Source organism: Neodiprion virginianus, chromosome 1 (assembly GCF_021901495.1).
Source record: "Neodiprion virginianus isolate iyNeoVirg1 chromosome 1, iyNeoVirg1.1, whole genome shotgun sequence".
Lineage (NCBI taxonomy): Eukaryota > Metazoa > Arthropoda > Insecta > Hymenoptera > Diprionidae > Neodiprion > Neodiprion virginianus.
This window is the reverse complement of record NC_060877.1, coordinates 10,887,506-10,915,282: the sequence shown is the minus strand read 5'-3', so window position 1 is coordinate 10,915,282 and position 27,777 is coordinate 10,887,506. Positions and strand designations below refer to the sequence as shown.

The following is a 27,777-nucleotide window of genomic DNA, read 5'->3' as shown; positions in this document are numbered from 1 at the left end:
AAAACTGACCGCCACAAATATATCTATAATCTAATCTAATCTAATCCGAACCAACTGCCTGATTTCATTATCATCTTCTATACCCAGGCTAATAAAATGTTAGAAGTAATGTGTTGTTCCAGTCAAATAAGACCCAATTTCATCAACCAAATATAAATTTATGAGGTTAAAAATGTTCATTCGTTCAAGCTAACGTGGATAGACTTTTTAGCAGGTTCACATAAAACTAAATTTTAGATACTTCTAGGATTTTATTTTTCTTCTTACACCTAAAGTTAAATTTCGAGAAAATTTTCTTAACACTCACCTGAAATAATTCTCCAGCAGTTATTTTCTGTGGATCACAGGTGACCTCGAGTCTCTGCCCGGTCAAAAGAATGACCACGACGCGGCTCGAAGACGCGATCTAAAATAAAATGACACGTGTTCTAGAGAATTTTTTTCTCGATCATTGTACAAATAGTCTACCATTCAACCGGCAACGGTGATGAAGAAAAAAATTTGTCAGAAGTGGGATTCGAACCCACGCCCACAGAAGTGGACTGCGACCTGAACGCAGCGCCTTAGACCGCTCGGCCATCCTGACTTGTAGGAACTGATCCGCAGAGTTGGATCACTCCTGATCGCCGAACAGAGTCGCATCATATTTTAAGAATATTTTTTGGCCAAAAATCGATAATATTCAGTATTTTTATCACCGTGTAGTCGCGCATTGAGTATTTATAGAATTTTAATACTCTGTTTCAAAAATACAAAAAACAGAAATACTAAAATAAAAAAAAAAAAGGTTTGAATATCGATGTTTTGTGTCAAGTCACTTCAAAATCATGACAGTTCCAGTAGATTCGTTCAGTTACTCTCTACGATATAAGATTCGTTTGACCCAGAAAACTATTTTCTAAACCTTCACTGAAACACTTATTTTTTAACATTTTGAAATCATTCAATATTGCGTTGGTATTAATTATGATTATCAAATGGCAATACTGCATTGGTTACTGGTGAAAACAAAAAAAGTAAAAACAGTTATAATCACAGATTTTGGGCAGGCATTTAGAAGTAATTTGAAATGTAGCATTGATATTTAAGTGTTTATTTATAATTCGATTATATTCTATTTTAGTATTTTTAAGAGATCTTTTCAGCTTACGAATAAACCAAATTGTTGGATAATTAATCAAATTAATAAACAAATACCGATTTTTGGCTGACCAATCTTCTCAAGCTCAACAAACTACTCCGAACTGATCGATATAAATTCACGATACAAAGACGGCATCATATATCTTTCATGGGTTTGAACTACGTTAGATAAACTATGCGAGTACAAATTTTCCATGGATCAAAGCGGTTCAGCCTCCTGATTAGATTTTTCAGTCGGAGTATAAATTAGGAGATTTTTTGTTTTTCTTCGGTAAGTTTTTATCGCATTAATTTTATCTTATCATTTTATATTTCATGGAAAAGAGGGCATAAGAGGTGATAAGAACCATGAAGGGAATTGATTTACTCACCTTGACGTCGCCGATGACTAGCTGCTTCGGTTGTTGATTGGCACGAACAACGAATTCCGGACCGACGCATCGCGTCTTGTTCAGTGATCTTGTTGGACCACCGACAGCACGATATAATCGTGACGGTGCTCTCTGAACCGCTTTTCCTCGTCGTGCCTTTGGGCCGCACCTGATTGTACTCCTGAGAAAGATTAGGCATTGAATTAAACCGTCGTCCAAGTATCGAGACATTGAAATTCTGAGGCTTACATGACCGACTATAGCCTACTTATTGATGCTTTTCTTTGCCAATGTTTAAGAGGCTATCGGACCCTCGTTAAATTCGGCGAATCGTAGTTTAAATTCCTTAATTTTTCCGAGTCATGGAGTCTCTCTGAATTTCGGCAAATGATGGGGTTTATGATTGTGCTTGCGGGTCGTCTGCGAAAAGTTCGGAAAATGGATGGTAAGATACAAAAAATGCCAAACTCAGCTGCAGTAGCGTACCGTAATCTCAAATCGAGTGAAAAAGTAGCAGTAAGTACTTCAGCGTTTTGGTCAATTATCAGAACTTTTTTTTCTCAACCCACAAGCACACTCATAAAGTCCTGTACGATTTGCCAAAGTATGAAGAAACTTCATTATTCATATTCAGGAAAGAAAAGAATTGTAAAATATGACATCCCCTCAACGACAATTTAACGCAAAAGGGTAGTAGCATAATTATTTACGATTCATAAATAATATTGATTCAATTGTTCGCGGCAAAAGCTAAATTGTTAATCAAGTTCTGTACTGAATAATTTATCTGTTCCGCGATGCGGAATTTTGGTATATATCGAGCGGATGAAGAAATTTTCCACAAACAATGTACTCATTTCACGCAAGGCAAGTGAAAAGTAATTCCAATTTCTTTCCAGAGTTCCACAGCTGGTGGATCAAATTACCAGCCTTTTCACAAACTTTATCCCACCGAAGTACGTAAAAAAGGGTGAAGATATTCATCGTCATTTGGTCCGGTTAACACCGTTCAACTGTCGTCGCAAACGGTCGTTGCAAAGTGCTTCTATATGTTTTGGCACTCTGGAACAAACTGTTTCTCTGATCTCTCAAGCGTTAGAAGCATTACAGTCTGGCTCAACGTGTCGCCGGAGGAGAGTTTTTGCAAGCGCGATGTGACAGGCTTTTATTGACTCAGAATCGAAGCTTTTCTCGGATTTTCGCTTCCACCGGCACTTCACAAAACGTTCGACAAACACGAGAGAGAAATCGAAGACCGGGAAAATCGGAACGGAGACTGACTCACCTTGGTGGCTTGACAGGTGGACCAGACTCAACGTCTGAACTCGAAGCCGGTGCCATTCTCTTCAGAGTCGTGATGATCCGTGGTGGTTTCGGAGGGACGGGACCACGTGGAGTGAAGCTCTTCTCCTGACTCGGGCAGGATTTACCCTCAGCGTGAACCGCGATCGGGTCCTGACATCCCGCAGGATCGCAGTTGGGTTGTGCCGCAAAGACAGTCAATTGAGGTGGTCCGCTGCAGCGCTTTGGATTCGGCTCATTCGCTCTGGTCACCGATTGGGTATTCGAAGTCTCGCGACGATGATGCGGAAGCCCGTGCACCAAGTATTTTCCGCGAGTCCCTGAAAGCACCCTTGTTGTCTGTCCATAAACGTCCGTGCTCTTCGAGTGGTCCTTGAGAGGTTTCGCTCCGTTCATGCTGCGAACGTCCTGCGTACTGAGGAACGGCTTTACCGGAAGCGAATAAATCGGATCGCTGTATATATTTCCGGAGGAGTTTTGAAGATTCTTCCTTCGGGACACGGCCAGCAGATCATTGCCGGTCTCTGGCTGATCGGTGCGAACCGGCTGAGAGTTCGTCCTCGCATGGTGCTGGGGCCCAGGAGCCCCTGGATTGCCCGGGATGTTCATCTGTGACTGGAACTCAGGTCTCGTTCCGTTTTCCAATGACCTTTCGCACCCCGGTAGACTCAGCAGATTCGGTTGCGACCTTGAGTTTCGTGACTGGGCTTTGAAGAGGGCTCCCTTCCCCTGGTGGTGCTTCGGGAAATGCGGCTGAGGTGGTGGCTGCTGTTGGCCCTGGTGAAGCTTCAATCTGGCACCCTGAAGAACGACTCGTTTTCGAGCCGCGTATTGCGGACAACGCACCACCTCTCGGTACATGTCCATAACTATGTGCGAGAAGGGCTTCGTCTGAAGGCGAGTCCTGCAGTATTCTGAAATCACCTGTAACGAAAGATGCGATTGATTTTATTTGATTTTAAAGTTCTGGACCATGGCTGGTGAGAGACGGGAGTAAATATCCGTGCCTTCCTTCCGATAACATCGTACGATTTTACGTTAGGGGTAAGAAAATAATTTTCATGTTTCAGAAAACTGAACATACACTGTTCGATGATCGAAATCGAAATTTGTCACTTATGTAAGTAACGTTTGCGGAACTCTTGAAGGTTGAATCAAGTTGCTCGTAGAATTGAAATTTCCATTCCAAACACTAGCTGTTCATTAAAAAGGAATAGCAGAATGGGAAACGAACGAAAATGTTGGTCATCGGAAAAAGTTTGGACGCCTTCACTCGGTACACTAAAAGTTATTACACCGAAGAATTGCTTTGTGATATTCCCGGGCAGTGGTATAAGCGCGGAATTTCCATGTCTGCATATTACGCGACACCTTAGTCGAACCTTCCGCAGTGTGAAGCCAGCGTAAAGCAGAAGATTTGAATTCGGAGTACCGATCGGTATTTCGACGAGCGAAAGTCGTTCGGTTCGGAAAATCGCTATTGTCAATTCCCGAACACACATTTTCCCCGCATTATTAAAAGAGAAGCTTTACCTCCAAAGGAGCGACAGGTTTCTGGAGTCGAATTTCTGTCAAGCTCTACGGTGGGCCGAGTTTTCCTTGATGAAGGAGAACGGTCCAATTTCTTTCTCTCTACCCCAGACGAGCCTCGACAAAGCCATCACTTTCACACTCGAGAAGAATTCGCCGGTAGGCGAACATCTGACCCAAATGACCGGGCAAGAGTACGAAGTAGAATAATTACTCCCTTTGTTTGCTTGCGCAGCTCAGATCCACGCCGGCCGAAACCGACAACCGAGGACTCGACCCTGCTGTTCTCCGACTCCTCGAACCAGCCCGACGCCCCCGCCACGCGAAACCATTAACAGCAGCTGATTTAATAAACTGCCATTCCGTATGCGAGACGTCACCCTCCTCCACTCGACGTCGCCCGTCGCAACGTGTGTGACGGTTTGGGTGCATGGCATGCGTGATCAGGCGACATTGTTAACGTCGTTTGATTGTGAGACGTCTCGCGGTATGTGAACAGGTATCGGTGAGCTTTTCCTTTCTCCTCTTTGCCCCGCACTCGCCACGTTCAGAATTTTTTTCCAATCGTTGTTCGGTGGGATCGGTAGAAATTCTTATGATAATTAGTATTTTATATTACGCGGAAAAACGATGAGCTGCATTAATAAATTAACAGCTGTACTTTCTTTGGTATAGCAATAAAATGGTAAACGTTTACGTTTGTTCGAGACAAATTGCGACTCTGCGCATCAGTCTGAATTGGAACATATTTGTATTTACGAGCAATCTTGCACGTGCAAAGTGGGGTAAATGTAATGGTATAAGATCGCTGGTTGGATAAGTTTGTTGAGGTTATTCAAAACTTTATGGATGAGGTTTGACTGTGAGTAGCATATGAGACTACGTTTCAAGTATTTGATCAGAAATATAAAGAGAAAAAATGATACGCAATATCGTCTTGATCAGGGATAAGGTTAGTTTCTTATTGGACAGTAGACTTTCCGAGTCCTTTGGATTTCCAAGATCGGAACGGTCTGTATTAGAAAAATTCGACCCCCAAGCATAATTTATAAATACCTGTCAGCCTTATAAATTTGAAGCAATCTCTCTCTCTCTCTCTCTCTCTCTCTCTCTCTCTCTCTCTCTCTCTCTCTCTCTCTCTCTCTCTCTCTCTCTCTCTCTCTCTCTCTCTCTCTCTGCGTAAGCCGGAAATTCTTTTCAACATGAACCAGTCGTATTATTGGATCAACTTGAAATTTGTCATACTTTTTCTCAGAAACACGATAAACAAAATCACAAATACGAATCGCAGTTTCAAGCCTCAATTAATTTTTTGATATTTTAAAACTTATTGTGTACTTTATTTACAATTATTCAAATATCGGACCTAACGGATAAAAATTGAATGATACAGCCAGATATTCCTCTGCGATATCATTCGTTACATAGTAAGTACATATACTGCAATTTCTGACAAAATTAGAAGACCACGATGAAAGTAGTTGTACTTAAAATTAAATCCTACAAACGAGTGATACACTTTCTTTGAAGAAACGAATTTGTTGAAACGCACAAGCCAACCGACTCTTCAATTTAATTTTAAACCGTTTAGTTAACCGAACCATTTACTTGAAAATGGGTGAATTTGTACTGCTAATCAACAAGTGAAAATAAATTTTAATACAATTTTCGCGGAGCTTGCAATCAGGTGATTGATCTTCTTTTTCTCTTGATAATGTAAAAAATTGTGTTCTCTCCAAAAATAATTGCAGCCTGACTCATTTTGTTATTGCCCCATTTGTCAGCATAAAGTCAAACTAATCCCCATGAAATAATGTAAAATATAAAAAATATGTTCAAGCCAATTTTTCGCGTGGATTATTTTTTGGTAAAATGAATGATTCGGATTCACAGGCGGCTGTAACTAAACCGGCCGATTTGAAGACCCAGTTGCGGTCACAATTAATCTCCGAGGAGCTAAGAATAATGCGTCATTGGTCCAGAGGGCAGTCCGGAGGCTGACAGACAGTCTCGTTTATTATCAGCCGACGAAAGGGAGAGAAGTTACGCACCGTCTACGTACCTCGCTTCGTACCTAGCGAATAGAAAAAGTAATTTGGCAAAGGGGGATGTAAATTACCCCTCATTACCCGTAGGCATAATATTTCCAGACACAACCGATTCTGCCAAAAGCAGGCCGGCAAGCGCAACTGGATTTAGAATATACCTTCTAAAAATAACACATTTCTCATACTATACGTATATTACGCTTATGCTGCATTTATTTACCAACCTCACGTAGAATCTCCTCTATATTGCAGCAAAAGAGAGACTCGCTCTTTCTCCCTTACGCCGACGCCCATCGACGGTGAAAAATTTTTAATTAGCGCCATTACGCGACTTCGCGGAAAAGGTGGAAAAAATTGAATTAAAATTCTTACAAAACTAAAAATAGACGACGTAAGCCTGAAACGACAAACGGATATGATGTAAATAAATCAACGCAGGATGAGACCGTGTTGATAAAAAAAAAAGTCAGAATATTCCACGCTAACACAGTTCCGTAGTTGTTGATTCGCGACGCAAAAAGAGACCTCCACAATCCGTTTTAATTACACGCCAGCTATAGCACGCATATGTGTAAACTTTTGCACAAGGTATGAAACAGCGAAGCAACGTTGATCAGAGCGTAGGAAGTTACAAATTTGTGTAAAAAGCATTACAATCAGGTGTAACGTATCGCAATTGGTGATGATTTTCTCTCCGCGTTTTTAAAATAAAATATACGTAAATTCAAAGTTTAACTTGCCACGAGCCTCGGATGACTTGATGTGATTCATACGTCTTGGCATTGTCCGTAATTTCGTTTCTCCTTCTTCGACAGCATTGACTCACAATCAGTGCCGGGAACGTTTGTCGGTTTGGTTGCTCACGGAAAGGATTGAAACCCCCTGAACACCTTGAAGGATTACTCTTACGTCTACATTGGCGAGCACTTGGAGTGGAGAACTCGAAGCAAAGTGACCTGTACTATATATAAGTTCACTGAATTTCAGTGGAAACTTTGGCAACTCTGTTCAGCTAACGCCGATCGAAGATCTAACCCTTGGAGGTGGAAAATAAATGTCAATGGAAACAAAGTTTATGGAATGTGAAAAGCCGTCTTTGTAAAAACTTGGCAATAATGGTATGGAAATTAAACAGTCGGTCACTTTTGGATTCTAAATATCTGAAGGTGAAATAGTATCAGCTAATAAGGTGCGAGAGGAATTTCAGGGTAAAAATATAAAAATTTCATGACTTACTAGAGGAACGAGAAGGTTTGGGAGAGCATTTGACCCACCAATGACAAGTGATACCGATATTTCATCACTCGAACCGAAACATGAACTCTAATGAACACGCGAACTCTCCACTCACATGTATGACAAGCAAAATTCTGCTAACATCCATCTGTTCATACGCAAATGGTAGCTACCTACTACTTTTGAAAAGTGATTAAATCTCGACTGGATGTCTGCCTATCCATTGATGAAAACGGAGCAAAGCGAGACGCTACGTTTATTACCGAGAATAAGTCGAGACTGGGAAGATATTTTACCGGTAAAGAAAATACGGAAGGACTTCTGTCACTGACAGCTTTGACCACAATCTGGCTCTAACCCTGTAGACCTCGTACCTACCTCGTTCGCTTTGATAGAAAGTTCCGTAAAGCTGCAGCGAAGCTTGAAGAGCAGAAACATATCGCGACGGCCCGAGCTGGCAGGGATCGTGCATCAACGGGACAAAACAATATCCAACCCGCGACCATTCATCCAGGCTTTTCCCGTCTTCATTTACGGGTACCAGCTACGCTCCAGATTTTCCTGGCAGGTTTAATTGCTGAGCACTAACAGTGGGCATTCATCGGTCGAACACAACCCGAACAGAAGCACGCTTCAATGTGGAAACGGAACCTTCCGTCCTTCTGGGGAAACCCTCTGCCCATTTTAATGCAACGCCCACTGGGGCGCAATTTTAGCGAAGCTCTTTTTTTTACACTTTGGCGGTCACGCGAATCGAGCGTAAAATCGAATCGTTGTAATTTGTTGGGGCCTTTTATCCCTCGTCATTATTCTAAGCATCTTACAAGGATAAGGGTACAAAATTAGAATTGCTGATTGATAGAAGGACCGGAATATCCAGTTATCATAGACGCGAAAATCTTATTCTTATAATTAAAAAATGTGGAAAGTTCAAGTACAGAAAATTGAAGACATGGAAAATCAGAATCGAGAGCTTACATACGATTCTATATTATCGAGAGTAATCTGACGATTCCACAGTTTGGCATTCTATCTTTTACCTCTCCGTCTTTCGACTTTCAACATTCTTAATTGCTATGTATCAAGTTTTTACTTCTTGAAAAATGCAAAAAAATGTTCGAAGGTTTCCTTACTCGAAATAGTGACAAGTTACTCGAACCATGTAACAATTTCCAATAATCGGTCTATTTTTCTTAACTATGCAATTGCCATGCACGTATGAGCAGCTCTTTCTTTGATAACCAATCTTATCCATTCTCTACAGTAATTCCGTTTTCCCAAATTTATCTGGTGGAGTTCAAAGTTCCCAACAAATTTCTCAGATTGCGTCAATGTCTGATCCTTCGTGAATTAATGGAACACCCGCAGTCCATGGAAATGAACAATATAATTTGTATAAACGGTGTAGGTATCTCAGAGGATAATCTATGCTCACTGAATCTGAATTAAATGACAAGTAAACTGACGCGTGTAATCAAGACTGAGCGTCCTCCGAATAGCGTCCCCTCAGAATCGTTCTGGCACAAAGTTACGTTATTGTATCGATTGTATTTCATTAGCGAGAGTCCCAGAAGCCGGTGGCAGTTGGCTGTAAATGGCACCAGCAAGCCGTGTCGTTAAGTAATTCCCAAGCTTCAAATTAATTATATTAACTCTGAGCAAACTAACAGCTTGGTTGATTTTCCCTCCGTCAGGCTCGTGAATAAATTTCCCTATCCCAATGAGCGAAGGATGTCGCAAGTTAAGCATGCAGCGGTTGCAGCAATTCGTAGCAAAACTGACAATGTAATAATTCTGCAAAAGAATAGACGAATATACCTTATTAAGAACAGAAAAATGTGTTTAATTTTTTTTTTTTTTTTTTTTTTGCTCTCCACTCATCCCGTCGATTGAATTCATTCGCCAATGAGCAAGTGCATCAGTGCCAAAGTTTTGCAAAAGCTTGGACCACAGGCTATTCGTTATCGATCCCAAGCTTGAGATCCATGTACGCGTCGAAAGGATCCTCGTAGGTTCGACAGAGACGTCAGCATGCAGTCCAGACCTCGTCTGTTGGTCGGTTGGTATAATTAATGACAAAGAGCTGCGCAAGGTATCAAACGAAGAGTAATGAGTTTACTGCGGTAGCCGGCACTCAGTCAACGCCACTCTCAGCATCCCTCACTGTCCGTCTCTCTCTCCCTCTATCTTTCTCTCCTTCCATGTCTCAGGTGCTCGTTGTCACATGGAAGCGGCGTCGTGAGTGGGTGGCACGATTCCATTCCACGTACGTTTCATTCATGAGGACGAGTATTGTCATTTTCATCGGTCTTCCCACCTTGGAGGGGGGCCTTGGGATGGAATATGGCTGCGTTGACAGGTGTGCGTGACGAGTACGGGTTGTCAAACCGTCACAGGGATTCGGATCGGTTGTTCTTTCATCGATTTTCTAAATAGCGCGTTACGTCAATACAGGCTTCATTTGGATCCAAAAGAGAGTTCACATAAACTGGCGATTTCAGTTATCGCTATGCTTGACACGATCACTGATTGCATTACGTCAAGATAACTCAAGTATACGGACTCCAGGATCTCGTGATTTTTACCCCCAGTATCAACCCCTTGATTAAATTTCACAGAACCTCTCAGAAAGTCGTCAAGTAACATTTCATAGTTTCCAATGTTACCGATCATTTATGGTGTACATGTCTTATCAAATAGTGAAAAATTTGTTGCTGACTGCATCGACGAATAAGCCACTTGTTAATTCGTGCAAATATGCCCGATATTTCACTGCGGCTGCTGAAAAGCCACACTTTTATTTTTCATTCATACTTCACATCGGGATACGTAATATTTTCCCGATTTCGATACACGTGAACTTTTTGAAGGTATCTAACACTTCGAAGCGTTGAAAAGTGTGTAACATAATCTCGACTTTTTCTGCACGGTTGATTGCTAATGAACACAAAAAATCAAATTTCAAAGATCGAGGTCGCCAACTTGCTTCCGGTCTTCCCCGACCTCGAGGTCAATTCTATAGCCTTCTCCACCCAGCCGAAGCATAGTTTGCGGAAACTGATAATTGATTGATCGCATAACGTGTCGTTGACGTGCCTGGAATCGCGTCTGACGAAAATCAGGCCAAGAGATAACAGTCGGACGGGTTGACGTTGAAAGGATCCTATATGGATTGTTACGGTGTGAGAAAAAAGATCTCCTAGCGCCCGGCGCAATTTGGTGGATGAATGTGTAGACAGGGTGCTGCATAATTCAATAATGACAAACACCGATTGAGTGAATTGTACTACCGGAAAATTAAATCAACGTTGTAAATGCCTGATTAAATTGACTAATCAACGTCCAGAGTTACTTTGTTTCATTACCACTCCACTAATTGATGGTGTTAAGTAATCACAAGCACAGTCGTCTGTGCTGATATAATTGCATTTTTGACACGTCATTTCAGTTCAAAGCCGTATATTTCGCAAAAGAATCATATATCGAGCTTGTCGTTTATACTTCGATCGTTCTCGATGGAAAAGATTTTAATCGAACAGTCGTTAGATTACCATCGTGAAGAAATTTATAACTCTAGATTCTAGTATGAAGATGGGTCATTAAGGTGATCAGCATGACTTAAGTTTGGCAAGCGTGGAATTCACAGGCTCTCAGCCGCGTCGTGATTATTCTTCGAAGTAACCAATTTCGCAAACTGACAATATCCAAGCATGAAAAAACGAGTGAAAAACTGAGAAGAGAACCAATTTAGGGGGAATTTTCACCACAATATCGAGATCCGAATGTATAATACATCCAAAATATTCAACACATCGGTTACGCGAGACTGAACGTCCCCGGATTGTGGACAAGCTACGGAACAAGTCGAATAAGTTGAATAAATTGCATATATTGCACGCAAAATTAATGAAATCCTGACTGGCCGCTCAGTTCCAGAGTATCTCATGCCCCCCACACACCTTGTGTAATACGATCCGAAATCAGTTCGATCTAACACGTGTGTGTAACACCGTCGATCCGTAGATCGAAACAGCAGTCGATCCATTAGTCGTAATTTCTCTGGCGGATTCCCCCCTTCCCGAATCCCGATATCCTGTCGATATCTCCCTATTATCGACAACCTGTGGGTGTGTAAGGGTATCATTTCTCGCTCTAACCACGAACCCATCTCGAGAGGAGCTGGTAGACCATCCTAACCTAACCCCTCCTGACCTACCTTCGGCTACTCTTCGCCTCGTCTCAGGACTTGGAACTCTGGATGCTCCTGGATTCGCCCCCATTCCTTTCCTCCTGTCATTCTACTCTCGCCCTCGCCTTCAGCTGGCTTGGCAACCCTGAGACGATGGATAGCCGGCGCATCGCGTCGATAAATTATTACAACGAAGCGAACGGGGACTCGTCCTCACCGAAATTGAGCATTCCGAAAGCTGGCTGAAAATAATCGATTCACTTCTGCACCCATTTTATACTCGATCTAACGATATTTCCAGGCACTTCCTCGCATAATGGCGTTCCTATAACATCTAGTCCGTAAGGTTGTCACTAAATTTTTGCCTGAATATCGAAGGGCTGCGCACTTAAGAAATCATTGAACCATCTCATCAAAAGTCAGACAGGAAATCGCTAAAAGTCGCTGGAAATCGCTCGAATAGCATGAATCCTGATGTTCTCATGATTTCTCAAAATGTATGGGAGATCATGGGGAATCACAAAAAAACCACGTGATTTCGGGAATCGCTGGGAATCATTCATCCCCTTTCCAAGCAAGCAAGCCTTTATCCAACGTCTATGTATATAGATAAATTCTCGATGTCATCTCTTATTGTAAGTGAAAAAAGTTTGTGTTCACGAAAATGTTTATGAGAGGATAAAATAATTATTCCAATTTCTTTAATAATTCATGTTATTGGTTGAGTCCCGACGTATCCCTAATCGGAAATTAATTATTGTTAATCTATAATAATTACTCAATGTTCATTGCTTGACAGTCTAGAATTCGATGATTTCTAAAATTTAGAAATCACTCGTAATCGTTGGAATCAGCAGAAATCGCAGGAACTCGTAGGTAATCTCATTGATTCGGAAATCATCGGTATCGCAGTCGAAACCAAACGAAATCGATTCCTCTTGGAAATCGTCGTGCCACCGAATTTGCGAGTGAGCAATCTAAATATGCTGAATATGGCCGGCCGAGCCTAGTCCAAAAGTTTAAACAAATGTTAACTTAATGATTGCTTCGTATTATAAGATCGCATTGTTTCTAGAACGCCAATAGCGGTAATTCCTGTTTATCGAAAAGTATGGAGAGATGAAAGTGAAAATAGGTCGAAAACTTCGTTTCGAATATTCGAACGTCCAGTTTAACACATTTTTAATCGAGTTAATTTCAATCACTCTTTCAACGATCGATTAATCATTGCATCGAATATTTCGATCGACTCAATGGCTTTAAATCGTCCTGACACCAACCGTTCCTCCGATTCTGGCCAAAGCCTAAAAATCCTTTCGGTAATCTGATTTCACGGGTATCAGAATATGTGCGAACTGACGGGGGAGGAACATTGCGATTAAATTGGGAAACAAAATTACACCTGAACTGTGCTCGTGATTCTCTTATCGTCATCGCAAGGCTATACGAGGCGAGGAGGGAGACAAAGTTTAGCCCAATGTTACACCGCATGAATATACTACACGGGGTCGTCCCGACATCGATTAAACTCGATTTTCCCATCGCCGAGTGAAATACGATGTTCAATTATAAGCGTTGGGTTGAGTTGGGTTAGGCTGGAAAAAAATAACCGACGCATAGTCATACATTGAAAAACGATGCCCAAGTCCTGTTTGCCGATCATTTCCTCTTTATTATCTTCAAATCGATCAATACGGATTTTGTCTGTTCGTCATTTTACACATCAGGTCGGGCGTCTGCACGTGTGTAGTACTCGAGACAATTTATAGTTTAATACGTAGCTAACCGATTTCAGCTTCACCGTATCGATTTCAGGACAAATCTCTCCGATCATAGAAAAATTAGGCAATACACCGATGTGAAATAATCGTCGTTCCTGTGTGCGAGCGGAAGAAAATAATACCAAACTTACGAGCAAGAGCGTCGAGTTTTTTGTTGCTCAGTTTTATTCGAAATGCTATCAGAGAAATGATATTAATTTTGGTCAACAAATAAAAATATTGAATTCACTATAGAATTATAAAACTGTTTCATTGAATTTGTGATAAATAATGTACCAGAAAAATATAAGTATGAATCACGTGCAGTTTTCATCACCGCAGTCTCGAATACTTTCAAAGTATAAGAAATATTCTAAAAAAAAAATCACATCTCAAATTTTCGCATTATCTACTCAATCCAAGAGAAAGGTTACAAGTGCCGTTTTCACTTAGCCTGAAAGTTCTCGGTGTGAAGAATACAACGTATATCGAAAATCTTATCGCGGTTCGGTTTATAATGGCCCATCAACGTTCGGGATCGATTAGCGAATTATTATCATCGTTTTCCAAAGCAGGAGAAGATGTTATATAATAACAATAACAATGAAAAGACGAAGAAGAAGAAAAAAAAGAAGAATCCAACCAAGGTTGCCAGACTGAAAATTACTTCGCCTCGCGGCGTTGCGCGCGTGTTGCGATGAAACGAAAGTGCGGCCGAGTAATTACGCATTGTTTCGATCGAATATTTAAAGATGAGTCAGCGACTGATTTGGCACTCAATTCACGCAAAGTACAATGACTTTCCAGGGTCCCGCGCAGCGTTATCTGTCCCCGTATCCAAGCGCGCAAGCAAAGCTGGCCCACGTGACTTGCAGAAAGCGTTTCGAAACCGCGATTCCAGGGTTCACTTGACCTGGATCATAAAGAACAAAGGGTGCGTAGGGCGCCCTCAAACACGTTTCGGTTTCCGCGATATCTGTACTGCGCGCATAGCTTTAGTACGCGGACATTGCATGCATACCTGATGTTGACTCCGAGCTGATGATACGCGACAGGCCATGATGTCACGTCGCAAGGTTATTCCGACGAATTTTACCGCGTGAATATTAAATTCTATCCCCCGTTGATTTCCCGGGTCGCCGTAATTGTGCAGCAACAGATATCCAGATCGATTTGGTACGAAAAATCATGTTCAATTGCTCTAAACGTGAACCTTATTGTTCGATTGACCTTTGCCATCTTCCTTCGCGAAAATGGCCACATTTTGGTATGTTAAACCAGAATTCAAGTCCGTGACGTCACGACCTATCGAGGTCAGACACCCTTTGACATTTAAGAAGGCACATGCACCCACCTTAGAACGGAATATTTGGATGAAACGAGTCGTTAATTTTATGACACATCGATATGATCGAGTGAAAAGTGGGTGCTGTAAAATGTAGACTCTTATAATCACCCCAATTGTACGGTATATGTTCCAGGCGACGAAAATTCCAAGTAAATATTTCAGATAAGAAATTGATTCCTGGAAATTTAATCGAGAGAATTGTCAAACGTAAAAATAACAATCCTGCGAAGAATCGGATCGACGGATCGCAGGAACGAACGGCCAGTAGGAACAGAAATACGCCGGGATTCTTAATCCACTGGCTCGATTCGCCGCAATTCCGAAAATACGTCTCAAGTTTTCTCGATCGATCCGTAATTCCTCATACCTACACATTTATACAAACAAAACCCGTCCTCGAGGCACCATTCACGTCATTGCTTTGCCAGAAAGAGGAACAAAAGGTAGTAACATTTGAGGGAAATTTGATAGAAAGAACTGAAGAAGTCAGTCGACGTAAGCTATATTCGAGCGAAAAGCTTTTCGTTTCAAAATTTTCTGACCTTCAAAACCAACTGAATCACACAATGTTTCCTTTCCTCGTAAATTTCGTGACACAAAAGTTTCTCACCGCCATTAACGAGCTGTGAGGCGAGCTGAACGGTGCCTCTTAATTTCCGCAAAGGATGTCATCTCTGTCGTAAAAAGCGGAAGAAGTTACGCGGCGTTCACTTTCCTCGTTTAAATAATCCGCTATACGCATCGATAAAACCGCGAAGAAGCCCTGCGCCAAACGACCAGTAAATATACAAGTTATTCCAGGCTTATCGGTCAGTTACGACTTCCAGAGTAATGATAAGAATAACTTTTGCAAAAGCTCGAGACATCCTTACGCGATCCACGTGTACAGCAGAAATGCAATTTTCTCTCCGCAACTGTTTGCCGCGGTTTGAATGAAATTTTACAAACCCACAAACAACTGCTCGTTGTTACACGTGGGTGGATCATGGGCTCCAACTTTGAGCAGAGGAGGACAAGCTCCGAGAAGCGCGCTTCCACGCTGGATGTGTACATAATACATCACATGTTTGTTTAGGTACAGGGTATATATATACATACATGTACGTGTATCTGTGTATTGCGGAAAGGTGTATGGCTCAGGGAGCTTTTCAAACGAAAAACGGAAAGTTTGAATACCAAGTAGAAAATTTTCATTGAATGGAAAGCCTTGAGCATACGGAAAGGTCAGGGGTCACCAGCAGTGTTAGACGTTTCTGGTATCCCTCCCCCTCCCCCGCCACCCCGAGCTTTTGCAGATGCCACGCTGAGGTCACCACCGCACCCGCGGAGATGCCATCCTATTCAAAGCTCTTACCGAGAATTTTCGCCTCCCTTTATCATCCAAAAATAATATCTCGCAAACCCGTTGAATCGATATTTTCAATTCACTTTCGCCCCGAGCAGATTCGAGTTATTTTTAGATTATTCTGAGGAATTGTTTGCTTTCCGTTTTAGATAAAATCGCGAACGAACTTTAACCAGTTTCAAGTAATTTATGCTTCATGTGTTTGACCTAGAATCAAGTCCAATTTCGAGATCAATATTCCAATTCTCGACCCAGGGTCGTGGGACGAAGTCGCACCACTTACAGACCCCAGTAAGGGGCACTGAAATTTCGAATTTTAAAAGTTCCGAAAATGCTAAATTCCGAATTTTTCGGTGGAAAAACTTAATGCAACGAAATCAAACTTTGACCAAACATCGAAGTTTCGAATGGTCCGAAACCCGAAGATCAAAGTTCCGAAGGTGCAAGGCCCCAAAAGAGCATAACTCCGAGAAGTCAAAGTTTCGAAAGTGCGAAAATGAGAAAATTTTAAAATCTAAAACATCGAAATTTTGAATGATCGAAGATTTTCAGTTCTGTGGATTTCTGGCTTGGAGAATTTTTACCACTTTCATCTTTGTTTGTTTGGGATTATCGATATTTTCAAGTTCGGAATCCTGATTATTCGGATCTTCGGTATTTCTGATTTTTTACACCCACTCGTTGAGTAAACTCCTCTGTGCGAGTATATTTTACCTTTCGGAATTTTATTCGATCGAAACTTAATTTTCGAAATTTTGCTCTACCGGAACTTTACTTTCGGAACTTTGCTCTATCGTGACTTGAATTTCCGGAATTCCGCATATCGAAATTTTCGCCCATTCAAAACTCTGTAGTTTCGTAAAACTGTAATTTCTTTACTTCAAGTTTCGCTACCAAGTAATTCGGAATTAGTCTTTTCGAAACTTTTCAAATTCGGAGCTTCAGCCCTGCCTCAAAAACCTATTTCTTTATAAATCCCATGGAATTTGTTATTCCTGTAATTCGATTCGACGAGACCAAGCGTATATCAAGTTCTCCGTGTGTACTTTTAAAAACCTCGATTCAGTGCATTCCGGGTATGATTGTGCATCGGAACTGATGTGAGCTCACATTGTATACGCGCAGCGTTTATTATTACATACATATTCACGATTTTCACTGCCGCGTACAAACAACTCCGAGGATACGCGCACCCCGCCTGTATTTAATTATAAGCAAATTGGTTTATTATGCACCCCCTACACCGCGGGACTCGAGGTGCCAGACTTGGCCTCCCAGCCTCTTTCTGGCCAAAACTGTACGGGTCAACCGCGCAACGAGGACCGAAGCTGGCTGGCCAGATTTCCGACTTGCCAACCGCAGAGTGGTAACCTGAGCTCCTGAGCTCGATGGAGTTCCTGCGGTGGTGAACCTTATCCCAAGCTGCACGGTATATACCTATACACAACGTAAATTAATTCGCAAAATTATTGTTTGCCCCCTTCTCCTGTATACCTGTCCGAGCCAAGTTTCAATCGTAAATCATATCTCGGTATGAGCGTGCAAGCCTGATGTAATTCCTCATCGCGATATAACTTGCAAAATCACCTCCGTGTTCCTCCAAGGCGCCGAGATGCAGCTTCAGCGTCCTCTTGATCCGTATACATTGGCTAACCAATTTCCTCGAGGAATGATACCATCGATAATTTACACTAGACTGGGCCAAAAAAAACAAGGAATTTTTTTTTTTTTTAATGGTACTGTAAAAACATTGTTCATGACGACAAATAAAAATTATCCTGAAAGTTTGAGCCCTTACTATTAATATTAAGGGGTGAATCGGTACAGCTATTGATTTTTTGACAGTTACCGCATTTTTTTACCCAAAATCCGTCAATTATCAATCTGAAAAGTAATTTCAATGTCGAATAACTTTTAAAGGAGTGAATTTCATGAAAAATGTTAAGAGACCTTTTTTGTAGAGCATCAAATTTCCCACAAAAATAATGGTTTGATCTATGAAAATATTGATTTTTCTGGTAATTACAGAAATCAAGAATTCAAACAAAAATTTGAAAAAACAAATCAATGTTTAAGGCACGATTACAAGGAAACGGCTCGATCTAGGTCAATTTAGTAAGACAGCTTTTTTGTAGGAAATTTAATTTCCCTTAAAAATATGGATTGATAAAATTTTTCAGATTGATAATTGACGGATTTTGGGTAAAAAAAAAATGCGGTAACTGTTAAAAAATCAATGGCTGTAACGATACGCCCCTTAATATTAATATTAAGGGCTCAAACTTTCAGGATAATTTTTATTTGTCGTCATGAACAATGTTTTTACAGTACCATTAAAAAAAAAAATTCTTCCGCTTTTTTGGCCCAGTCTAATTTACACGTTAAGTGTTGTAGGATTTCTTTTTCTTTTTCCCTTTTCTTCTTGAGCAGCTTTATCTAATTAAGTAACCGGCATTGTATCAAACGAAACGTAATTTGTAAATATTAGAACAGAATTATATTTGAGAATCCGATGCGTAGGAATATTTCTTGTGCGCATAAAATTTATCGGAACCTGAGTACTTCGTTATCTCTTTTTCGTCCTTCTCGTCGGGCAACGACGAATATTCCTAGCAATTAAAATAGATGTAGGAAATATTTTTAAACGTATTATACTTTTACGTATAATGTGGAATTTAGAGTGAAATTTATATTGGACATTTTTCCACTCTAGGATATGCTGCTCCTACTATATATATATACATATATTATATACGTATAATACGTATACTTAGGTACAATCTGTGACGAAAATAATCCCGAAGATACGTGACTGCGATTCCCTCGAATCCCGAAAAATTTAAAATGAAAAGATAAACTTTACACCATTTTCGTTGAAAATTCTTCCTCGCCTTGAATTACTTGCAGGAAGATTACATGAAATTCATTAATACCTACATAGCACGTTTCGAAACAAGAAATTCCGTACTTCCATAAAAAATAAAGCAGATCGTGAATCAGCAAAATAATTTTGTATAAATAATTTATTTTCATTTTACGTTCGAAAATCAAAGAGACTGACTAACCATCTCTGCTCGTTGAAAGAAACCCTAGTAATTTTCGTTACTCGTGTACTTCTTTCACAAATAAACTAATTTGTTCATCCAATATTGAATCATCCTACAACCATGCCTGATATGAAAACATACGATGATAAAAAATTTTCAAACTAAATAAATCGAACGATATTCTTCTCAGCGCTTTGTCAAAACAAGTTCGTCACGATTATTATCTATGCCTATTTACCGGCAAACAGCAAGCAACTTCGGAGTAATTATCCGGGTGAAATTGCGAGGGGTATATCACGAGCCATGAATACTTTTCACTTGAAAAACAGAGAACGCGTTTTAAAAGGTTCTCGGTTGAGTGGCTGGGCGTAACACCGAGTGCCTTCAGAGGCAGACGCAACTCTGCTCGGGCACGACGCATAAAATGTTTCACTTGACGGACAATACGTACCTTCGTATAGGTGCCGCGAACTTCTAACGCCTTTTTTCCAAAACAATATAACGACAGGGCTGCAAGAGGCGAAGGAAAAAGCCAGGCTTTGGCCGTCGACCTTTTAAAAATTAGGGAAACTGTTTTGACACATTTTTCCCCCCTCATATTCCAGTTTATGGAAACGCAAAAATCTGACCACCGCGATTGAAACTCCGCATTACATGTTACTGAAGTTTCGGAAATTTCAATAAACGACTTTAAAATTTTCTACATAATTTTTCCGAGACTAATGTTTTTCTTTTCCACCGTCAAAATGTTCGGCGATTTTCTGTTCTATTAGAAAACTTATTCATTCATCTTCTACTCGTAACATTCTTCCATCGAATACCCGAAAAATAGATAAACCTAATAGCCGTTTAAAAATAACAAAAACATGTAGTCATCGATCCAAAACATCTCTGTAAGGTCACCCAATAAAGCCTACCGTGTTAAATCCGTATCACAATACGTGGAATAAGCATCGATTTCTCTATCGGTATATCCATAAGTCCATCTGACGTCTGAAATAATTTGGATGCAGCTCATACCTACAATCGTATTCGCGTTTGCAATGCGACAGGAATAGGTTACGCGTAAATATTCAACGCCAGGTCGACGATACCGCGTCACCTTGAGCACGCGTATTACATACACTGCAATTTACTGTTTGGTTCGAATACGCACGACGCCACCATATGCACGTAATCCTGTCAGCACTCACCCGATACATCGCAGCCTTCAGAGCCCATATCTTCACGGTGACTGGTATCGTTGCATTTGGAATTATGAACCAGCTGATTGTGAGATGCATTTCGAGCACTGCATGACCAAGTGCACATCAATTCATAGGCCAAAATGTGTACCGGGATGCGAATTTTCATCGCATCGTGTTTTGCGAGTACATGGACTGCCAAATGCTTTCGCAGTGCGTTCCACGCCATGAATCAGTTTCATCCAGGGATAGTTACGATGTTAACCAACTGCACCTGTATGTTTTCCGTAGCGCAAGTTCGTTTCGCGAATTGGAATCTACTGTAACTAATTTTGTATCATCCGCCTACGTACATTTTGGATTCGGTGAGTATGGGAAGTGATTTCAAAGGATTTGTTATGGCAATCTAGAACCAGGTGAAGGACTCGAACTAATTTTTAATGGTTGCATACGATTTCAAAGAGGTCAAAAGGTTTCAGAAAATTGCGGATCTTTCAAATAGCTTCTAAAGATCTCACAAGTGTTCAAAGATTTTTATGTAATTTTAAAATACCTTATAAAATAGTATACTATCAAATTTCTTAGAAAGTTTTCCGGTATGCTTAAATTCTACAAAAAGTTATAATTTTGAAAAAAAAGTTTTCCTTTACAATTTGGCGAAGCTTTCAAGATATGTTAAATGATTGCAATACACTCGACATCACAATAACGATAAACCACCCTCGGCCGCAAAGTGTCGCAAGGTTTCCGGTACGATTCGAGCATTTTATTCTGACAAAGGAGAATCACTTCAGTCCATGAAATATTTACAAACGCTCAGGGCTGAATGATGCGTCCATTTACGAGCGTACGACGGATGCAGCCGGAAAGGGAAACGCATCGGACGAGGGTGCTGGGCGACGACAAGCCCAGCGTTACACTGCAGATTGTACCGAAGAAGAATGAGAAGTGAGAATAGCACTTACGTCTAGAAGGTTCATGAGAGAAGCTCTTCGGCGTGGGTCAGGCTCCGTCATGGCGGCCAAGACTGACTGCAGCGCAGAGGATGGCGACACCGACCCCGTCCCAGTCAAAGCTGCACCCCGGGGTGTCGTATCCAACAGCGCCCTGCCCAGCGAGTACATCCACATCTGAAAACCAGGAATAAACATTTAAGCGACGTTCACCAGCAGGGGTTAGATTCCACGATGAGAATTAGTTGGATTTGAAACGTACAACGGTACAAGTTGTGTTGGGACTACGGGGTGGTCTCGAATGGATGAGATGTTATTTGATTTATGGAGAGTTCGAGTCGATGCTGTGGAATGTGCCAAGGGTGCCTCCGTGTTCCCGTCAATCGTGAAGATACGCAACAGCGGGAGAATGTAGGGCGAGACGAATTCGGATAACGTATGTCCTTTTGAACGCTGGAGGAGTATATCGGATAAACGGATAACGAAGCGTAAGAGAAATGTCGAACGGTTCCGGAAGTGAGCTCACGATCGGAAAACGACAATGCCGACGGAATTTACATGATAAAGTGGATCAGACTGTTTCTCTTGGAAAGAATTCTCCGCGAGAATGGACTATCGATCGGTTCTACGGAGGATCGAGTCAACAACCTTGGCGCACCGCGCGGGAAGTGCCAATCTGATTCCAGGTAGGTAAGAAGGTTCAGCTAGTTGATTGACAACGGATAAATAGATGCTCGGAAAGAGGAAAAAGCGGAGGAAAAACGTCGAGACGATATTGTGAGACGACGGCGGTGCGAAGAAGACGAAATAAATTTCCCTCTTGTATATTCAGGCATACTTGATCCACGCAATATTAGATTGTCAAACAGGATGAAATATCGAGCCAGAAAAGCTCGCGACTCAACCGCCGATACCGCCAGAGAATTTGTTCACTTCACAAATCACCTTGACTGACTTTTACTAAAAACCCAATAATTCCAAACTGAAACTCAAGTGGACCATGTATTAAAGGTGGTGAGGAAACTTGGAAGGGTAAATCACTACAGCTACAACATGCTGAATGCTCTCGGGTAGGAATGACTGGAACCGAGTCTCGTACATACACGAACCTAGGCGCATCAGCTTCAAATATGTATAGCAAGATATATTGAACGGAAGTGTAAAGAGGAAGAGGAAATGCTTCTCCAACGTTCACGACCGTATGGGAGTCACGCGAACATTTCTCATCTCCACGGGAACAAGTCATTGTGTCTGCCTGTTTGAAGACGAGCACATTTCCCATGGGTGGAGAACCAGCCAGGATTTGCGCTGCAACGCAACGTGATCCAACTAATTTTAAGTTATAGATATCACGTACCTGATGGTACAATTTCTCAATTTCATAAAGCGGCAAATAATCCAGAAAGATTTCAGGAATACGATTACGAGGTATTCATTGTCAGCCTGTCGGAGTTGAAATTTAAAGCGAGACACTATCCAAGGGAAATGTACAGTTCAACTGTTAGCAAAGCTGCTTTCAGAAAAGACCTGCGTTTGAGTCTGAAGACGAATGCAAAGAGAAAATCAGAATTAAACACTCCATGAAGCACTGCGAATAACATATTCATGAGTCATGATTCATTTCCTGAAACCAGAAGATGCGAAACGGTTGAAATTTTGAACGCATAAGATTGATGTACCCCATTAACGCCGTGGAAATGCGGAAATTTAAGGCCCTGATCCGTAAATCCCGTAATTAGAGAGAACATCAACGTGCACGGAATCAGAAGAGTACCTGGATACGAGAGAACAGGTAGGCAGTAACCGAGAAAGGCTTACCGGCGAATGTGCAGTTCGTCTCGTTCGGTATATTCAGGTTAATTCGTATTCAAGGTACAAGCGAAACTGCTAATTACTCTGACAACGACGAGGCTCCGTCACAGCTGATGTGGTACGATCGCAAGTATTCACTAGCTGGCAGGTAGGTAGGTAGTTAGATAAGTGCAGGTATACCGGCGAAGTGTTTACTCGTTCAAGACCAATCGAAGTCCCTCGAAAGTTAACTAGGTTACCGGCTTCAACTCCTGCCTCGGAGAACGCGATTAATTAATAATTTAATAATCTCAGCGACTCGGCTAGCTCTTCGACAAGTTCTAGGGAGCGTCGCTCAAGTACCGTTACGCCTCTGACGCCCCCCTAGTCTACACTTTATAGATAATGAGATCGTCTCCGCTGAACGGTAATTCTCAAATCATCCTAACACCCAAAAGTTATTGGTCGATGCAGATCGAAAAAACAACTTCTTCGCAACTTCAAAGGAAAGAATAGTGACCCCCAGTCTTTTTTTTCAGACTTTGTTTTTCAATCACCTGTGGAAGTATGAATATAGAGGTTCGTGCGAAATTTTTTCTTGATAAAAGACATTTTTAGGGCTGGATTAAAATCTAAAGTGCTCAATGTCAGTACTGGATAAATAAGATTACCATTGAACGCAGAAATGAATAAGTGGATAATTGGACCGCCTTGTTCAATATCATGGGAAAACCCGTGAGTGGACTTATGGCAAATGATGGAGAGTGCAGTGAACATGACCGATAAAAGAATATTTTGAAAAGTAATATTCGATACTCTTAAGTCATATTCACGATTATCCTACAAATCCCTGAACGAGCACGTTATCCTTTTCGGTAACGATCCTACCGTGCAGCCGATGATCACTCGAGTGCTGATCAATAAGTATAGCATGCATTACTCCTAATCAGCACTGATGCTATCCCTATATTAAAGCTATGATTCAATTCTTTCACGTTGCAACGCCAAGCAAATGATTAGTTAACAGCACCAATATTAATAGCACATGATCGCCACGCACACATCCATTACAACAAGTTCATGAATGTTTACAGCTCACTGTAATCAAATTCCATTAACACCGACTACTACTGAATAACACATATTAATTCCAACTAGGAATATGAAGTATTCATTTTGGATTTGCACCATATAGTTCCTGGTTGAAACATAACAACGCCGATTGAATATTTCATTCAGTGTAGCTGTAACGCGAGGCAAAATCTCAATATCTATTGAAGCTACTTCCCCGCGGCTTGTTCACGGACCTGAGGATACATCTGTGCCACGAAACGCTGTTATTATATAAAGCGTGGTAAAGTATAGCCATACCCAATCGTCACTCGGAAAGAAAGCCTCCGGTGACAACCGGAATGTAACATCATGCACATCAAGATCCAACGCAAGGCACCCGCACGTTGATGTCAAGAACTGGGATCCTCCAGCTGATCGTGAAGGTATAAGAAGATGGGCAGATCCATGTAGCATTCATTTCACATCTTGTTACATTTACAGTGGCAGATACGTCATAAATCACCAAGAACGGAACGCCGAGAAGCGGTGGATTCTACGAACGAAAACGAGCAGTATAGAAGCGAAAGCCAGAGAAACGCGATGAGAGACGATAAAGATGAGAATGAAGCCGCTGCTGATACGGTGAAAATGTGGCTTGCTTCGTTTCGCATGTTCCGCTGGAATCCGTCAGAAGAAGAATAGGAAACGGAGGTGGCGATAGAAAAAGACACAGACGACGAGACGGGGATAGCCGGATAAACGGATGTCAACGCAACTCGGTTCTCTCTGACAACACACGAGGCGTACCGAATGCAGAAATAGACGTGGCTATTATTTTTCCCTCCAGCGTTCCCCGATGCGCTCGCTACCACTTGTATTTTCAGCGTGTTATTGGAATTGCAAAGCTGGTTCTCTTTCTCGCCCTCTTATCTTTTCTCAAGATAACTCCTAGATGGTCATGGTAGTAGTCGCAACGTAAATGACACGGAAATTTTCGCTGCACTGATGAATAAACGAGCCCTGCAGCAGTGCTTTCTCTTTGTAAAGCCGCCAAAGCAAAGGTCCTTTTCAACTGGTCGCAAGTAATTTGGAATTCAGGTTGTATTCCGCTTTGAATGATAGATGAAAGCATCTCTGATGTAGAGAAGTGATGATCCTGTGCAGTCAGGGAAAACTAACTCTGGATACTTCGTAGCTACACGTAAAAATAGAGTTAGAACGAGTATATTGTTCAATGGAAGGCCAGACTAAAAAAACGTAGGATTACACTCACACCGAACGTTGACCTAATGAAATTCACTCTGTTCTTCGTACTTCGAATAATAAACAGACGATTCATTTTGTACGTTCATGAGTTGAAAACTGGACTGCATAGAATCAAAGGATCCTACTGCTTTTGAATGAACTTCCCAGCTCATAGTATAAGCTCCCGGAATTATATTTCATGCTTTCAATGCCACACGCGTGTGGTACTTATGCGAGAATATGGAGTGGCAGTCATAAGTTTTAATAAGCCCGGGTCAGCGAGTCTGTCTATCGCATATGCATTACAGGTACTGACTCTCAATCTCAATATAACGCGTAGAACCATTCAAGGTGTCTGAGGGTATACTTTGGCTGATCCAAGATATGAAACGCGGAAGGATAATATCGGAGAAATTCCTATCCTATCTACCCACCTAAAGTTTTATTTGCGCCGATCACCCGATACACTTTTACCCCTGTAGGTACGTAGACTCGTGGTGCTCTTTAGAAGCTCACCCCGCACCATGAACCCGAACAATGTACGTGATCAGAACATTCGGTAAAGTTTTCGAGCTTTGTCGCGAACTTCCTCGTCTGTGCCTGACGACACGACGCACACGAATATCGGTGTGTCGATAGATCAGTCGATTCAAAGCCCCACATAATAATGGAGCAGGTGGTGTCCTACCGGGCAGCGCAACAACTATACCTAAAGTTTTTAATTACAAGCGCATGATAAGCTTCCGGTAGAACGTGCTGCGAGGAAAATACTGCGCTCGGTTCCATAGTCGGTGAAGTTGGCAATTTACGAAAGTAGATTAAGCCCCGCTTCAAGCTGAATTCGAGCAAAAACCGACGGCTACATGTATACCGATCCATCTGTTTCGTCCGCCTTTCACATGCATATTCGTCCCTTAAGCCGAAACAGCTGAACCTACTGGGTTGAAATAACAAACGGTCGATCGACCCGTCGTTTCTTCATTATTATTGGCATACTCGGTAGCCCGCAAGAACGTGGTCGTCATTCAGACATAATGCGTCACGCCTAAATTATAATAGCAACTTATACAGTGTGTTACTATGTATGTTTGGATAATTTTTTCCACCGATAGCTTTTACGAGAAAATTACTGAGCCAGCTTTCTATACAAGATAAGCTTCCAGTAAGTTTAAATGTATTTGCTATTTGTCGTGGAAAAGGATCCTTTACAGGTCTACAAAAAAACAACCAAAGTAACCTGATATAGGTATGTATGTACACAAATGGCGAAGGATTATATCACTGATTTAAATCTGGTGCAGATCCTGAAAAAGCTTTTTTGTTTCGAAGACTTGAGGCGCGCTCATTTGCGTCATTGCAAACATGTACATTCTAAGGGGTGACAGTGGATTTTGGAACGTAACACGCTTTATTTACCTAGAAATCGATGGCTGCTTGATAACGAAGAGTAATAAAATTGAGGAAAAGGAGAAGAGGGAATAGCTAATGGGACCGTGAGAGCAGGGGCATAGTTACCTTCTCGGAGTCGGTGTCTGAATAGGTTCTACCAGGACGATACTCCGGGGGTAGATAGGCCCGCGCCGTTTCCGGTGGCGCCGACCGGAGGATCACCCTACCACGTGGAGTGAGCTCGAGGGTGTGCGGAGTCACCACAGGACCCATCCCCGAACTTCCGACCACTCCGCCGTCTGGAACAAAACCGTAATCAAATATGTTAATAACGATGGGTATCGCCAACCGTTACGGACATCGAATTATCACCCTCGTAATCCAACGGACTTTTTTTGATCAAAAGCAAATGAGGGTAGAACTTGGAAAAGTTTTGTGTACCGGTGAGATTTTTTGCTACACTAAAGTTTTTTGTTACCCAATTCGGATATGAAGTTCGGATTCGCTAGAGATCCGTGTGCATATTTAAGGGGATGGTCACTCTTCGGACTTGATTTTAAAGTCAAGTTTGAATACCTGGTATCCGTGCGGAAAGGCTTGCGAATAAACAAAGATTATACGCCTGAAAAATACTATTCCTATCTTTATTTTGAGCTTTGAAGTTTGAACAGTGGTCCATAATTGTTTGATTACCACGATTTCAACGGATGATGCAAGTCTTGACAAGCTTGCACTTTTGACGTTGTTACGACTTTGTCTATGCCGTGAAATAAGGATACCAGGTGCTTTCAGGTACGACACAATCTTAGTTATCATTGGAACTAAAGATTCAAATCTAATCGT

General features: G+C 41.5%; 1 protein-coding gene and 1 non-coding gene across 7 annotated transcripts in view; both read right to left on the bottom strand.

The window, feature by feature from the left end:
• LOC124297008 (uncharacterized) overlaps nt 1-27,777 on the bottom strand; it is a 115,269-nt gene that overhangs the window by 17,792 nt on the left and 69,700 nt on the right. For 5 of the 6 annotated variants that reach the window (XM_046747566.1, XM_046747557.1, XM_046747588.1 and 2 more), the window contains 5 exons: nt 27,061-27,233; nt 21,469-21,633; nt 2,800-3,740; nt 1,515-1,695; nt 308-406 (listed from right to left, as the gene is read on the bottom strand). In XM_046747566.1, the coding sequence (XP_046603522.1) occupies nt 308-406; nt 1,515-1,695; nt 2,800-3,740; nt 21,469-21,633; nt 27,061-27,233 (1,559 nt within the window). Of the gene's footprint in view, nt 1-307; nt 407-1,514; nt 1,696-2,799; nt 3,741-4,349; nt 4,610-21,468; nt 21,634-27,060; nt 27,234-27,777 lie in introns of those variants that run through there. The other variant, XM_046747595.1, reaches the window with a different exon arrangement.
• Trnal-cag (transfer RNA leucine (anticodon CAG)) lies at nt 503-586 on the bottom strand. Its single transcript has one exon. It is a non-coding gene; the product is annotated as a tRNA-Leu (tRNA).